The 17,598-nt window shown below is 33.2% G+C and overlaps 1 protein-coding gene across 3 annotated transcripts in view; it reads right to left on the bottom strand.

Annotated features, from left to right (window-relative positions):
* Positions 1-17,598, bottom strand: part of LOC135135480 (ras-GEF domain-containing family member 1B-like) — a 180,954-nt gene that overhangs the window by 5,434 nt on the left and 157,922 nt on the right. For 2 of the 3 annotated variants that reach the window (XM_064064546.1, XM_064064544.1), the window contains one exon: positions 9,446-9,505. In XM_064064546.1, the coding sequence (XP_063920616.1) occupies positions 9,446-9,505 (60 nt within the window). Of the gene's footprint in view, positions 1-9,445; positions 9,506-14,489; positions 15,254-17,598 lie in introns of all 3 variants that reach the window. The other variant, XM_064064545.1, reaches the window with a different exon arrangement.

Genomic DNA, 17,598 nt, shown 5'->3' with positions numbered 1-17,598 from the left:
CGTTGATAATAACTTTCATGTTCAACTTTTGCCGTATTTAAAGCGGTTGTAGTAAAAAAGTTGAGGATTTAAGTTGATCACTACAAAAATTTACTATTTTAGACATGTTTTAAGTTTCTTGTTATCGAAATAAGTCTACACATCCTAAGAAAAAAAGCCAAAATGTAGCCCCGCCCACCCGCCCTATCTCAATTGTGATGATTTTTTTTTTATTCGTCGTGAACCGCGGGAGCAGAGCGTAACTGCAAGATCCTTATTTCGCTACGAGAAATTAAAAACATGTTTTTGAGTCTCGTGTTGTTCAAAGAATAGTATGTATTATAGTAAGAAAAAAAAAGAAAGCCAAAGATAAGACTCCACCCAAACCCGTCCCGATCTCAATTCTCAATTATGATGAATTTTTCATTCGTTGTCAGATCAAGAGACGGGGCTTAATTGCAAGATTCATATTTGTCAACAAAAATTTACCATTCTAACCATGTTTTAAGTTTTAAGTTTCTTGTTCTGAAAAGACAACTACGTATATTTTATTAAAAAAAAAGGCTAAATATAAGCCCCGCCCACCCGCCCTATTTCTCTACAAGAAATTACCATGTAAGACATGTTTTTGAGTATTGTGTTATTTAAAGAATGCCATGTATATTAAGAACAAATTAAAACCAAATATTACGCCCCATCCATACCTGCCCTGATTTAAATACTAATAAAGTTTTCATTCGTTGGTAGACCTAGGGGCGGAGCCTATTGCAAAATCCATATTTGCTTATAAAAGTTTACCATTTTAAACGTGTTTAAAGTTTCCAAGATTAAAACAAATCATCACAACCGAAATGGAGTCGGTGGGTGGGGTTTATATTTTGGCTTTTTTTTTCTTAGTATACATAGTATTCTTTGAACAACACGATATTCAAAAACATTTTTAATTTCTTCCAAAGAAATAAGTATTTTACAGTTATGGTCCCTTGGTTCACGGCGAATATAAAATCATCACAATTGAGATAGAGCGGGTGGGCGGGCTGGCTTACATTTTGCCTGTTTGTTTTAATATGTGTAGACTTCTTTTCACCACATGAAACTTAAAACATGTTTAAAATGGAAAATTTGTTTAAGAAAATATCGATTTTGCAATTAGGCTCCGCCCCATAATTGCAAAATCCATATTTCCTTGCAAAAATGTACCATTTTAACCATGTTTTAAGTTTCTTGTTGTGAAAAGATGGCTATGTATATTAAGAAAAAAAGGCAAAATATAAGCACGCCCCACCCGCCCTATCTCAATTCTGATGATTTTTTATTCGTCGTAAGCCGAGGGGCGGTGCTTAATTGTAAAATGCTTATTTTTCTACGAGAAATTACCAAGTGAAATATGTTCTTAAGTAATCGTGTTATACAAAGAAATCTTAAATGTATTAATTAAAAAAGAAAACCAAAAGATAAGCCCCACCCATCCGTCTCGATTTCATTTGTTGTCAGATAGAGGGGCGGAGCCGAATTGCAAAATCGATATTTTCTTACAAAAATTTACTATTTTAAACATGTGTTACCTTTCTTATTGTGAAAAAAATACTACACTACACATATTAAGAAAAAAGGGCAAAATATAAGCCCTGGTAGTTATAATAGCTAATTTTTGAGATGAATAGCAATAAATTTTGTTGATTTAAACGTCGAGAACTCTCTTTAGCAATGCGTAAGTACTGACAGAAAGCTAGAGTGGAAAATGATGGCAGCTATTTAAAATATGGGGGTTTCGGTGAAGAGGTGATTAAATGGCTTAATATTAGTAGACCTCATTATCTCTAGAACTAGAAAAATGTTCCCCCTACTTCAGGGGATTTCCGTTCAAGTTGGCAGCACTGCACACTACCGCAATTTGATTGGTTGAAAACCCAACGTCAACGTCAACGGCAACGTATGATATAAACGACGCGTATTTATCTTACAACAGCAAAAATGGGAAAATTATATTAAGCACACGGAAAAAATATCATAGAATCGGCATGGCAAACGAAAAAGATTCTGGACAATTGTGATAGTGAAGATGATGACATTGTTGATGATTTAAAGTTGTTAAAAATTAATGTCTAATTAAATAATAAAACTTATAATTATTCAATTAATCTTGAGCTTCTACATAGAATTTGCATTGATATGTAACCATAGCAAGTTATCCGTAACATACAAGAGAGTACATATTTTGGTCACTAAAAAAACGTCAGAGTTTAAGCGTTTTGAACAAGGATATTTCCACAACTTTACTTAGGTATGTGAGCACTTTGCGCAATGATAGTTACGTCAAATTTATAACTTAAATATTGATTCTCCCTCTGGTGTATAGCTGAGAATTTAGTTGTAAGTTTACGTTTTGAATCTTTAGTTGAAGGTCGAAGATGGTCTTCACCCTCTAAGAATGAATTGAAATTGTATCTTCCTACTATAAACATGGGAACTCTGCCAAAGACACTGCTCGTATTTTTTATAACAATCTGGGGGAAAATGAAAAGCACAAATACTTGATGGACTTAATGAACAAATTTATGGAAACTGGTTCTGTTAAGATGAGAAAACACAATCCCACTAGGGTCGTCAAAGTTGAAGCTTTTGCCGTTGCAGCTTGGGTCGCATTGTCCTCACGCAGTCTGTTACCAAGATTTCACAAATATCGTATCTCGTCTAAACGTGTTTCATTCATTTCATCCGCACAGAATTAAAGTTTTCCATCAATCTGATTGAAGTTGGTTGTCGTCACTGCAGAATTGGAGTGGCACTGATACTCATTTCATGCTCAGTGTTTGGGACAGAATTTTGATCATATTATAGGGCCACTGTTTAAAGAGGAACAGCGCCAACAATTATCTAGGTATGCTGGAAACCAGATTTATCCGTATTACTGAAGTCCTTCAACAATATTCAAATTTGTTAGAAAACGAAGTGATACTTCAACAAGCTGGAGCATCCCCGGATCATGCAGCTTTTGTGCGGCAGTTTTTAGATAATCAATTTCCAGAGCTGTGGACTGGGAGAAGAGGTCCTGTACAATGGCCAATAAGACAATGGTTTACACAACGGAACTAGAATCTTTGGAAAAATTGACGTAAAGAATCATTTGGGAGTATAAACAGATAACCGGCAGTTTTCACAGAATTTAAATCGAGATTCTCCTAGTGAATGGAAATTAAATGAGCTCATTTTGAACACCTTAACAATGAAAGCTAATGAATTAGTGCCATTAATTTATTATAATCAACTTAAATTTGTTGACTAGCGACAAATTAATTGAAACATTTATCGATTTTTGAAACAACATGTATGTGGTTCGAGAACGTGATTCAAAAAGACTTTGGACTATTAGATTAAAAATGCGTAAATCGCTTTCGTTATCGCTTTTCCTGATGACACTGATTTACCTTAAAAACCACTCAGCAGAAGAAAATATGAATTTTGCGTTGCATTAAGAACACATCTTTAAATATTAAGTTTCATTTAAGATTTTTCTCTCATCTTAAATTTTGAATCGAAATAAAACTACTGGAGTTATGAATACTTTTCCGTATTATTAGTATATATTTAGTAAAGTTAAAGGCTCAACGAACTCATAAAACACGTATAATTTATCTATTACTTAGTAAAAATTATTCCAAGAATAATAAAATTCCAATTTTTCTCGTTAAAAATGTAAAAAGTGACGACATTTGAACCAAACTCTCGTATGTTGGGCACGTTCTTATCAAGGTTACGACTTTTTTACCTCGACATGACGCACATGGAGATAATAAACCCATATGTACACCACTAGATCTAAGTGACGCCATGTTTTTTGCTAAATAATGATTAATTTTAAAAAACAGACTTCACGCACTTTACAGGAATACGATACCATATACAGGCTGTCCGGAATGTCGCGAACACACGCAATGGTACATGTATGTCGTTATGTACGAGAAAAATACTTAAAAAAATGGCTCCCGTCATTTTGGTGGAGATATGATCTTAAAGTTCGCTTCTATTGCCATGTTCACCAACAAAATGACGCCTATTATCACAGTAATGAAATGTTTTGTTCACATTTCTGTTCCCCATGGTAATATTTAATTACGACTTCCCTTTATAATAAACAACGTTATGAATATTTTATGTTTACAAAAAATTGATAAAATCTATTTGACAACAAGGTTTATCTAATTTACTTAAGGATATAAGCGTGGCTATTGGTTATCGTCTTAAAAAATAAAAGATTCATGCATTAGGTAGGTTAAAAATAAAACTACTTACAAAAAATCTGCGGTTTAAAATTTTTCGTTTAAATAAATCTAGTTAGGAACGGTTTGAAAAATATTGTCAAATCTTAAAAAAGGGGTGTCAAAAACTACTAAATCAACGTTTCCACTTATATATTACAAAAACAAATGACGTTTCCTACGATTTCGCAACTAGTCCGATCCATTGTCACTCTGCCCAGCCAGTCCATCATGGTCACGCCCTCACTTTTTTTTATTGACATTGAGCCATTAACTTAACTGACAGGGTTATTTGTTTACAGTTTTTCCAACAAATAATGCCTAAAATTTATAGATATAACCATAATTGTTGCATAATAGCAAAAAAGAAGAAATTTCAACCTTAAAATTTTTTTAAATGTAACTAGAAAAATAGAATTGTTTACGTTGTTCATTCTGAAATAGTATCTTGCTTTAATAACGAAGTTTCTAAGAATCTAAAAAACGTCTGCTCTGAGTTCTGGACTTTATAAAGTGATCTAAACATCACCGTCATTGGTGTAAGCGCTGCACAAAATCCAAACTTGACTTCGAATATTTCTTACCGTCGTATATATTTTAAGAAACTTTATGAGAAAACAATGTTGGTTAACATTTTTCCAAAATACTCTTTTTATCGTCTATTGCAGAGAGAGAATGTTTATAACACCCTAATATTCTACAGTGAGTGATAGGTATACAGGTGTTCCAAATTTCAACAGTTATATTTATAAATAAAATGAAAGGGGGTAGTTGGTGCGAGCAATCACTGACATATAGGGTGAATGTTTCTTGTTACTTCAATTTAATTAATAATCTGCAATGTTTCTAAAATAAATAAATTTTACATACAAGGTGTCACAAAGCATGGATCCTTTGATATCTAAACAATGACTGAAAATAATAAAAAAATGTCACAGACCATATTCTCTTGATCTCAGATTAGGCTTTATAACTACAAACTACAATTTATTTTTCAATTCTGATGCGACGTGACCACCTTATTCCAATTTTCTTGAATTTTTTTTAGAAGTACAACGGTTCACAAAAATCTTTACTTTGGCAAAATATTCTATGACGTTATCAAAATTTACAATCCTATCTTTTTCAAATGATAAAATGGAAAGATTGTTTAGTCGCGCTTAGCTCATTGTGGACCTTAAGCACGATTTTATCAATTTTAATTTTGAAAACTTCTTTCACATGAAGTTATCGAAACAAATAGTTAAAAAAATCTTAGACACAGCGCTAGACTCGGAACCGACTCAGAATAACCCCATTTTACGATGAATTTGAAAAGCTCCGATGTAGTCCACTGAACCGCTTTTTGGAAAGAAATGCTGGCAGCTTCCAAGTGGCGTCTCAGTCGTACAATTTCCAAAATTATGTCCTCTGCAGAAATCATTTTTTGATGACGTTAGCAGTGGGATTTATAAACTTACTGATGACGTTGAAGTTCCCGCTGACGTTGCTTTTAAAGCTGAAAATTGTCATTTATAAACTCCGTTGCCACCTTGCTGTTTATAGTAACTTTCATGTTCAACTTCTGGCGTATTTAAAGTGGTTGTAGAAGAAAAGTGGAGGATTACTACAAAAATTTACCATTTTAGACATGTTTTAAGTTTCTTGTTGTCGAAATAACTCTACACGTACTTAGATAAGAAGACAAAATGTAACCCCGCCCACCCACCCTGTCTCAATTATAATGATTTTTTTTATTCGTCGTGAGCCAAGGAGACGGAGCTTAATTGCAAAATCTTTATTTCTCCACGAGAAATTAAAAACATGTTTTTGAGTATCGTGTTGTTCAAAGAATATCATGTATATTAAGAAAAAAATAAAGCCAAAGATTAGGCCCCACCCATACCCGCCCCGATCTCAATTTCAATTGTGATGAATTTTTCATTCCTTGTCAGATCGAGGGGCGGGGCTTCATTGCAACATCCATATTTATCTACAAGAATTTACCATTTTAAACATGTTTTAAGTTTCTTGTTCTGAAAAGACGACTACGTACATTAAGAAAAAAGGCAAAATATCAGCCCCGCCCGCCCGCCCTGTCCCAATTGTGACGATTTTTTTTTATTGTCGAGAGCCCAAGAAGCGGAATTTAAATGCAAAAATCTTATTATTTTTCTACAAGAAATTCTCTACCATGTCAGACATTTTTTTCAGTATCGTGTTATTAAAAAAATACTACATATGTATATTATATAAAAAACAAACGAAAAATTAAGCCCCACCCATATCCATCTCAAGCTCAAATGTGATGAATTTTTCATACGTTGTCAGACCGAGGGGCGGAGCCTAATTGCAAAATCCATATTTCCATACAAAAATTTACCATTTTAAACGTGTTTTAAGTTTCTAAGAATAAAAAAAAATCATCACAATTGAGATGGGGCGGGTGGGTGGGGTTTATATTTTGCCTTTTTTTTATTATACATAGGATTCTTTGTACAACACGATACTCCAAAACATGTTTTTAATTTCTTGTAAAGAAATAAGTATTTTGCAGTTAAGCTCCGTCCCCTTGGTTCACAGCGGGCTTACATTTTGCCATTTTGTTTCAATATGTGTAGACTTCTTTTCACAACAGGAAACTTAAAACATGTTTAAAATGGAAAATTTGTATAAGAAAATATCGATTTTGCAATAGACTTCGCCCCATAATTGCAAAATCCATACATATTGCCTTGCAAAAACCACTTTAACCATGTTTTAAGTTTCTTGTTAGAAAAGATGGCTATGTGTGCACATTAAAAAAAAAGGCAACACATAAACCTTGCCCACCCTGATGATTTTTTTATTTGTCGTGAGCCAAGAACAGCAGCTTAATTGCAAAATCCTTATTTCTCTACAAGAACTAAAAAACATGTTTTTGAGTATCGTGTTGTTCAAAGAATTCTATGTATATTAAGAAAAAAACAAGCCAAAAATTAAGCCCCACTCATATCCATCCCAAGCTCAATTGTGATGAATTTTTCATTCGTTGTCACACCGAGCGGCGATACTTTCGTACAAAAATTTACCATTTTAAACATGTTTTACCTTTCTTGTTGTGAAAAGAAGACTACACATTAAAAAAAAAATGTAAGCCCTTGTAGTTATAATAACTAATCTGTTTTTGAGACGAATAATAAAATCAATCTTGATTTAAACGTCGAGAACTGTCATTAACAATCCGTGAGTACTGACAGAAAGCTACAGTGTAGAAAATGATGGCGGCTATTTAAAATATGAGGGTTTCAGTGAACAGGTGATTAAATGGTTAATATTAGTGGACCTCTCATTATCTCTATCAAAATTTGATTTTCGTGGAATTAGTGCTGCCAACCAGAAAAATGTTCCCCCTACTTCAGGGGATTTTCCTTCAAGTTGGTAGCGCTACACACACCGCAATTTGGTTGGTTGAAAACCCAACGTCAAATTGTCAAGGGCTAGGTCAACGGATGATATAAACGACGCATACCTTCGCTGCGTGTTTATCTTACAACAGCAAAGTAAGCGACAAATTTATAAATCGACCTTTAGGTTGAACAACACTAAAAGTTAGAAAGCATTCCTTCTATTAATTAATTATTGCATTAATATACTTCTTTTTATTCTATTCATTTTATTATCAAAATTATGCTAAACCTACACTTAATTTTAAACAAATTTTAAAGTTATTCCATAGAAATCCCTTTTAGTGATCACACTGATCTCATACTAACACGTGTGGCAGAACTGTGGCGTTTAATGCGAAGTTGTCAAAAATTAAAACGACGTTCGGTACGCATGAAAGAGAGTTGTGGAGTATTTTGTGTCAATAAAAACAACAAAGTACCGATTAAGCTTATCGTTTGCTCTACTTTATACCTGATTTAGATTTGGCAAATTATAATAAACAGATACAATTCTATAACACAAATGCGTATTTATATCACTGGATTGGAAGTTTAACACAAATTTCGTATTTCAGTAGTTTTGACGTTAGTTGTAATTACAGCATTACTCGTTCCTGAGAAAAAAAAAAAAATAATACACAATAATGGTACGCTTTGGTTTCTGAGTAAAGTGACGACGTTTTATCGATCAGAATTTATTCTTAACATCACACAAAATTTGTTATGGATAATAAAGCAAAAGATTTTTTTTATCTTTACATAATTTACTCATAAAATGGGTAAACATGAATTTATCAAAACATTTTCTTATTTTTACTGAATTTAAATCGTAAGCTTTTAGAGAAAACAAAAACTAAAATACATTTCAGTTCAGCGTAAACAATAAATATTAATCTATTCAAATTCTAGTTCCCTTTTGTTCTCCTCGTAAATTACGCTCTTTGAACAGACTTAAAAAAATAAATGTAACTATTATTGATCAAATTATTTTTCTGTTCTTTCGGTTAAACAGTGCTGAATAAATATATTTTCAGCGAAGAGTTATAGACTACACTGGACTTAAAAAAACAAAATCCGACATTACAAATGGGAAAGCAGAAAATTTACCAAAGAATGAACACCCACCCAAAAAAAAAATTGTTTGTCATGTGTTCATCGGTTTCAGACTTGGAAGACGGCCAGTTTATTGAAATGAAAAATTTGACGCGAAATTGCTTCTACTGTCTGATTTGTCGCAAAGAACGTGAATTAAGACGGACACAAAATTAATCTAATTCCGGTGTATAAAAAATGTTCACCTATTGTCTTTCCGAGATGCACTGGAAAGTAAAAACAACAAAAACACCATTGTTGCATTCCCATACAATGCGCAATGTATACAAAGTTTGTTTGAAATCGATTCATGCGATTCCGATGCCACTCGAACTGTGTGTAGGTATGTTGTAAATTTTGTTTCTCACGTGACACGTGATGTTAAATAAATAAAGCTTTTTTACGTGGGCATAAATGGATTGGAATGATGAAATAAGTTTTATTCTCGGTTTTCAGTATCAGCACTATCGCTCTTCTCAACTTTATGTCTTTCGTGTCTTGAAATGTCATCCGTACGCTAGCGTTAATTAATCAAACAACTGCAGCAGAAGATCGTTAAAACTGACCTACATTCCCTCTTGAAAAATTAAGCTGTCTGGAATTAACCAAGCTGAGTAATTAAATTAATCAAAGAAGGCATTCAAGTGGTGTTGTGGTTAATTTCTAAACCTAAACGAAACGTCAAAGAGAAAATAAAAGAAAACTTACCCTTCGATTCGAACAGTCTTTTGGTGTGAGGTCGGAAGCTACAGTTCCAAATATCGTAGGCTAAAAATAAAACATGAGTATTATTACTGCTGTCGACTTGTGGGCGGTTTGGCAAACAAATAACGAGAACAACCGCAACTTGTCACAAAAATGATGCGAATTCAAAATAAACATATGTGGAAGAATGTTTTGGATTTCACAACTATATTCCGCCGGGAGGTGTCAGTGTTTATGATATAAAATTTTATTGTATAAACGGAAGATTTTAAGTGTAATGACGACCTTGCGAAAGTAATGTAAATAAAGCGATCACTACCGACTTAATTCTGGAAAGGCGAACAGCTGGAAAATTCTCTACATGTATTCCGTTTTGCTACTGTGAGCGTCGATGAGTATTGTAGGAAATTCCAGTGTTGAAAGTGGTTACGGCAAAGAGTATTTTGCTAATTAATGGGATTAATCGATTTCCACATTTTATGTGGGCTTTTGATAAAAGTTAGTCAATAGTATGGTAAACTACTCTTTTTCAACAATAATAATTTCATTTTTTCATAATGCTTTCTTTAGGATTAAGAGATGTAAAATTGAAAACTTTCTAACTTTCCAAAGTTTGTTTTCAACTTTCATTTTACTGGAGGACATCTTTTAAAATTCATAAAAATGTGTGATTTAAAATCCAAACTCGAAGACTTCAACTGGATACTAGTACATAAACTCTATTTCTTCAAAGCGAAAGTTCATTAGTATTTGCGCCCACCTGTTCAAACATTTTGAAAAATAACAACTGTATAATCGTAAAATTATGAACCACATCTAATTTTAAAGAGTTATGTGCTTCTTTAGGTGGATATAAATAAGAAAAGTAAATTTTCTGAGTGCGGAAGTACATTTTTTTTAACAAATTTGAATCTCGTTATAAATTTATAACACTAAGGTGACACTGTTTTGGAAATTTTTGTGTATAAAAAACTGAAAAATGTGCTTAACGACAAAAATTTCACGTTATTTTGGCGAAAAAATCAAAGGAATAAAAATTTTGACTTCTCGTAAGACAAGTACTTCACTTGGAAAATCTTTTAAATTCCGCAGATTTTTTAAATAAATGAAATTTAACCAGATAATTAAGTATATTTTAAGAAAACTTAATTTTTATTGGTTAGTTAAATTTTTAAATTTATACTTCTGTAGTTTTAGTTGAATTAGCGAAGCAATTATTATTCCTTTGTCATTTTTTTAGAAAATCACAAATAATTTTTCTTCTCTCTTGTCAACTCAATCTGGGGACACACTGTAGAATTAGGTTCAAGTATACAGAGTATTCTGTTTTAAAGATATCAAACCTATTTTTTTTTTAATGGGACAGCCAATGTTTACATATCCTGGGAGGCCCTTTTTAACCTCTAATTAACTGTATTTAATTTTTGAAACTCCAAATGCGACGTTGTCAAGTTATTCAAATTTCCTTGAGACTTTTTAACGATGCCGAAGTTCACAAAAAAATCACTGTAGGGTTAGGTTATCTTTTTAAATTTTGTTTTAAAATATGTGTTGTGGTGCCAAACTGAGTCTTAATATTGACTGTTAGAATAATCTAAAACGCTATAATTTTCAAATAGTCATTTTTCGGGTGTTTCCCACAGGAAGAACATTTTACTGTGTTTTTATTTTGCTTATAATTTTTTTCAATTTTTCAGTTTTAAAGATATATGAATATTTTGACAAAAAATAAAAACGGAGTAAGATGCAGTAATAATATACAAGGTATTATACAGCCTGTTATTGAAAGGTACGTACAAAATAAAATCGGCAATTGGTCTCGAAGTATGGGTGCTAAAAGTTAAAAAATGTTCAGGTAAAAGTGTTCTCCTTTTAGAGATAAAAATTATTAAAATTTATGTCCAAATTCGTTGTACGCCTCTGATAAAAAGATCATCTTTCGTTTCTATAGCAACATTTAGTCTTGACAAAAGTTTTATTGTTACAGTTGCTAGGATTTACTAAAATAAATTAATTTTACGTATTTATCCATCAGTAGCGTCTAAAAAGGTTGGATAAGGGTTAATTTTCCCCTTATAATTTTGATAACACAAAATAAGTTCTTCAGACTTCTTAGACTTCGCGAAAAACTGTCCATTTTGTTGTACGTACCTTTCAATAACACCCTGTATAGAAAAAATCAGAGATAATTATTTAAAAAAATTACAATATTTTTAAGGTTTTTTAAACACTGGATATTGAGACAACAATAAAGTACATCACATTTACTTGTTCACAAAATATTGAAAAAATAAGAGTTACAAATAAACCCATTGCCATTTTTTTGCAAATTTTTGCATAGTAAAAAAATTAAACACCAACTTGGCAAAGTAGCATCCACATTTTAAAAATTTTTACGTATGTTTCAAGTGAATTTTCCCATAACAAAAGTCTATGATGACATCATCAACATTTTAGCAAGGACACACTATATCAATTTAAATTGGTGCAGTGCAATACTAAAAATAATAGTACTCTATACTCAAAGTTTGGAGAAAATGGGGTAAACTGTCTTTGATTTGATCAATAAATAATAAATAATTCTAAAAAATATGAATGCATTGGTAAAGCACAAGTATAAATTCATAACATTTTGCAAATTTTGGATACGATTTAATCGGAAAAATTTTGAGATCAACTTTTTGGTAGGGCATAAACGGATGAATCTTGATTAACGATTTACCATGGTTAACCTTAAAACGTTTGCAAGATTTCAGAGCTATTGGTTTTGCAGTTTCAAAAGTTAAAATTGTAAAATCTTGTTCTTCAATTTTTTTTCCAAAAATCTGGATGTTTAAAGTAAAAACTCAACACAGATTCATAAGTTACACATATAGGAGTACGTTATTTTATAAAATGTAGGTAACATTTATTGGGCAAAATTGTAAGATGACGTTATTATGGGGAAAAAGAATTTTTTTGATTAACTATTTAATATGCTTCCGAAAATCTTAAAATGTATGCAATATTTCAGAGTATTTGATTTTGCAAGTTCAAATATATATACATATAAATTGTGTGGACTCATAAACCACAAGCGCAAGAGTACAGGACAGACAGACTGAAACGTATTGTAAGGGTCATGAAACGTCGAGAAAATCTGATAGCAGTGATTCATTGGAGGACCCTCGGATGGACCCTATTTACAATACTTTCTCAGTTTGCGTTCAGGAAGTAGAAATATATCGGCTGTTCTAAAATTAAATTGTACTCTGGGCTCTAAAAATAAAACATCTACTGATGTTTCAAAAATGGTACACTAACTTTGTGACACGTTGTTAAGGACTGTTTATTGAGCAAACAAAATATTATTTAAAACCTTCCGGCCAATGTGGAAGACACAAGACTTCAACGTTTAATTTTTCTTTTAGACATTTGACCATATTTTAATATTTTTAATTTAGTTTTCTTCATTTTACAATATCACAGAAAACATAACAATTGTTCAGAATAAACCTGACACCAGTTGCTAATTTTTCACCTTTTTAAGTCTATTTCTCTAAATCGATATTTTATTTTTGCAGGTGAACGTCAAATAGACGTAAGAATTTTTTTATTTTTCTCGAAATTAGTACGCCATTTTTGAATCAGGCTGTATATAGTTGAAAATATTTTTAAGTTAGACTGTGCCTGAAGAGCCGTACAACTTTGATCTTTGCGATTTTTTTCGATCTCTAATAATAATAACAACAATTAATGAGATCGAAGAGCGCATATAGAAATATTTTTAAAAATCTACAACAAAGGTGCTCTTCTTTTCAAGAAAGCATAAGCTCAGGTTAAAATTTACATTTTAGAATGATACAACCAGTACAATTTTTTCAAAATTTTGAACCCGAATTTTCCAAAAGAAGCTGATATAAACGTAAATTTTAACAGAATATTAATATTAAAAGGTGCAAATCTGAATTTCAATTAAACAGTTGTTTTATTGGACATTAAATAACGATACGCAATGAATATTTAAAAGGTGAACTTATATGGAGGATGTTCCGTAATTATGTCACCTCAATTTTTTATTAAATTGACTTTTCGAAACAATCTTTCCTGCAAAACTTTTTAAGCGAAATTCAGTTGTTTTTTATTACAACTTGGAAACATAACTTTGGTCAATTACTTTGCACACAATTGTACATTTTTTCATAAGATAACGTTGAATTTTAATAACTAATGTCGATGCCAACCTTGATGTGAATTTAGTGTGTAAATTTGAAGGTTTTGGTATTAATTATGGAATCATCGGTTTATTACGGTGGTAGTGGTGCTTTCATCGAATTTTTACAAGCAATATTTTTTTTAAGAAATCGAAGAACAAGTCTCGCAAAATTTCATAGAACTATAAATGGGTTATTCGAACGTAACCTGAAGCTGCTAGATATCAGGAAGAAATCTTCTATAATTTCACAACGATGAAATGGAAGTAAATTATTTTCAACATGACGGGGCTACAACGCGTTCGGCTGGGACCACAATATATATGTTACAGGAATTTTTTGGCAACCGAGAGAGATATCTTGTTTTCTTCCTCCTGCAGACTTTTTTCTTGCCCTACTTAAGGATCACTATTTATCGAACACTTGTGAACAATTTGGAGGAATTAAGGTTGGAGATTAACAGAAGAAATTAGTGACAAACAATAATGTAGAGATACTGGGGCATGTGATCGATGGAGTTATTTATGATTACAATATAATAATGGGCATAATTTTCACCATATTTTATTAAAAGTGTCCTCAATTTTTTGACATTTATTAGTGTGGTTTAATCACCGACATGCTAAATCCTTTCCAAGGATGATTCGATTACAAATTATGTTGTTCGCCCGATACTTTGTCACTACGAAAACTTGATTAAAGAAAATAACAATTTTTCAATGAATTGAAGACTCAAGTTACAAAGTTCGACTGATTCTCTGTTAATTACATAAGACGACATCCACTGCAGTCCGCAAAACGAGATGCTGCCGCATTATCGGTCGCCATTATCTTCTGAAAAAATGTCTACTTACGGTAAAATCCTTGCGATAACCGTTACTACCATTGAACGGCGAACACTTCCTGAATTGATCGCTCAAAAAATCCGTCTCGTCCAGCGAGCTGAAAGAATCCGCCGAACTGGGAGTGAAGTCGACTTTATTTGTCGAAGTGGAATTACTCAAATGTCCCGAGTCTTTGCTCAGACAGGTTTGCTGCTTATACCCCGATCCGTCCGACTCATAACTCGAAGCACTCGAACTCGATTCGAACTTCCCTTCGCTGCCCGTTTCGTACCCATTGTTGTCCGGATACTTCCCGTTTTCCCTGTGCTTCCCGTTTTCGTTGAACTTTCGGCTGCTGTATTTGCCGTTCACCAGCTCCGCCGTCGGAATGATTTTGACGGGTTCGTACAGTTCCGTGATTGCACTCGTGTAGAAGTTCTGCTCTTTGGTCTCTCGACTTCGCTCGTCCACGACCTTTCCGTCCCTCGAAACGGTGACCTCTTCCTTTGTCACAGTCGTCGACTTGACGCTCAATGAGGTATCCAATTTGACGGGAGCTTTCAGGATTCCGGTTTTGATCAGGAGAGTATTGAGGAGGTCGCACGGGGGCACTTGGCCGGTAATTAAGGCCTGTTTTATGGCCAGGCCATCTCGGCCCTCGAGAGTGACCGGCATTCCATTGATGTATAGCACTTCTTCTTCCTTGATGGAGGACTTCTTTTCGCAGTCAACCACTTTAGCCCCTTTGCCGAGGATTGATTCCACGGTTTCCTGGACTTCCGGGTCGTCCATGGCTAATTGAACAGACACATAGAAAGGGATCTGGAGGTGTGTGGTCGCTTTGTAGGAGCAAGTCATAACGTTTACAAAGCTTCGTTTAAATTTAGTTACGGGTTGTTAACTGATAATAGGAAAGTAGACCGTTTTTCTGAGAGGTTTATTTTACTAAAATACGCTGAAATTTATTTAGTACGCTATTCCTGTTACAGATTAGTTGAGCGTTCGGCATAAACAGGGATCGCACTGAAGTGTAGGTATTCCTATAAATATTGTCAATATTGCACTTCTGCTTATCACTGATAATGCACACATTTAAATTGTCATAATTTACAGGCAAACACATAGCAGTTGCATTGGAAAAATGCAAATTTCCGGGTGAAATGATGATAGAAAATCTTTTACTGTTATTTTAATTATCATATTTATAGTCTTAGTCATATGTTGTATGTGAAATAAATATTTCCATTTACTATTTTTATGCTGTGAAGATATACTAGTTCGATTTATGCGTTTACGAGACCTTATTCTTTATGCTGACACCATCACGGCTCGACTATAATTTATTGAAAGATTTTATTGTTCTCGCAAGCCGATTTAGCGGCAGAACACTTGCGGTGTAAAAGGTCAGGTTCAAGAATCCTGCAACGCGGTGCCTTTTATGTATGTATGCTGTTTTATTACAGAAACCTTCCCATTTTCAATTTTCCTGCGTCTCAGGGATATTCACACAGGGCAGTCCAAAATGTTAATTGGGTAAAAATATCGAATACAAACGCAATTAGATATCTATTATTTTTATGAAATAGTTAAACTAAATAATTGTATATGTGTATATATACAGGTACATATGTAATATTAATCAGGGTGTTAGACAAAATAATGTCGCCTCGGGCTCGGACTCACGATTTTGATGTTAATACCATAGCACTCTAGCCAACTGAGCTATACGAACGACCCATTGCGTTTTTTTTTTTTATTAGATATAAAATGTTGTTACACAATTTGGATTCTTTTGCAAAAAACTGCATCCCACGAGTAAAAAAAAATCAAGGCGGATTCATAAACCACAAGTATAGGAGCAAATTTAAATAGCATTTATCATGGAAAATTACCATTAAAATGTTGGTTGGGATGATTAAACAAATTTTGGTTGGCGTTTTACCAGTTTCACGATATTTCCAACATACAGATAAAATTGGTCCGTAGTTTCGGAGTTTGTCCGTTTAATAAAAATCTACACAGACGACAGATGGGCGGTAACGGAGGTATTATTTTTTCATACTTCACGGGTCATGAAATGTCGAAAAAACGTGAAAGGAGCCATTCGCAGGTTAGATCTTATTACAATATTTCCTTAGCTTAAGCACAATGAAACATGTCCTGTTTCTCACATAAATGAGTAAATTAATAAATAGTACACAAACTCTGTCGACGCTACATAGAATGCGAACACGTTTCAGCTTTTCTAATGCCAGCTTCAGAGCTGCGTATTTGCAATAGAAAATATTAAATAGGCGTAAATTGACGGATTTGAGATTCTGAATTGTTTTGCGGAATATATCCGGCTCGAAGGACCAAATTTTATATTCGCAAAAATGGAACGGTGCGATAAAAATGCCTCAAATGAATGACGACTCACCTGTGGTGTGCTACCAATATAAGTATGGGGAAATGCTGATAGCGACGACATAATAAAACAAGCGACGAAGTGGATCAACAGCACACACAGTGACACGAAATAAAAAGCGTAAACGAAACAGGGTTTTTCGATATGCGAAAACAAGTAAATGCAAGTCAGAACTGGTCTTTCTTCGGTGCTTTCATCCCTCTTGGCCCACACCCTGTGAGGGTCCCAGATGTGGGAAAACCCACCAACGTCCAGCTAAACCGGAGGTACGATCGTAAACATAATTGGAGGCGGCAATTATTAAAGAAACAATAGAAAAAAATTGGTCGAAGATTATTTCGACAGAACTTTCCTCGTACTTGAAGTATAGTCCGACAAATTCTTCAAAAAATAATATAAAATTTTATTTTGCATTTTTTTTTTTTGTAATAACCTCCATAAAGTAAAAACCAGTAGCATAATTAACACTCCCGCAGTCTCTACTATATTGTGCTTTATTATAGGTACTTCGAAAGAAATCGACTATTACGCACGTACGTTCAGATTACAAGCATCAGCGGTTAAAATAAAATTTTAACTCTGTTGTTTTCTCAGAAACCCTAATAAATTTGAAGAAAATTGTAAGATGACGGACAAATTTTGATTAACGATTTACCATGCTTCCAATAACCTTATATCGGGTATTCTTTATGATATAGATTACGAAAAAAACGTAATTTTATAAAAGTAAAA

This window comes from Zophobas morio, unplaced genomic scaffold (assembly GCF_036711695.1).
Source record: "Zophobas morio isolate AGI-343-1 ecotype UQ-CSIRO unplaced genomic scaffold, CSIRO_AGI_Zmor_V1 ptg000024l, whole genome shotgun sequence".
Lineage (NCBI taxonomy): Eukaryota > Metazoa > Arthropoda > Insecta > Coleoptera > Tenebrionidae > Zophobas > Zophobas morio.
This window is presented reverse-complemented; position numbering and strand designations above follow the sequence as displayed.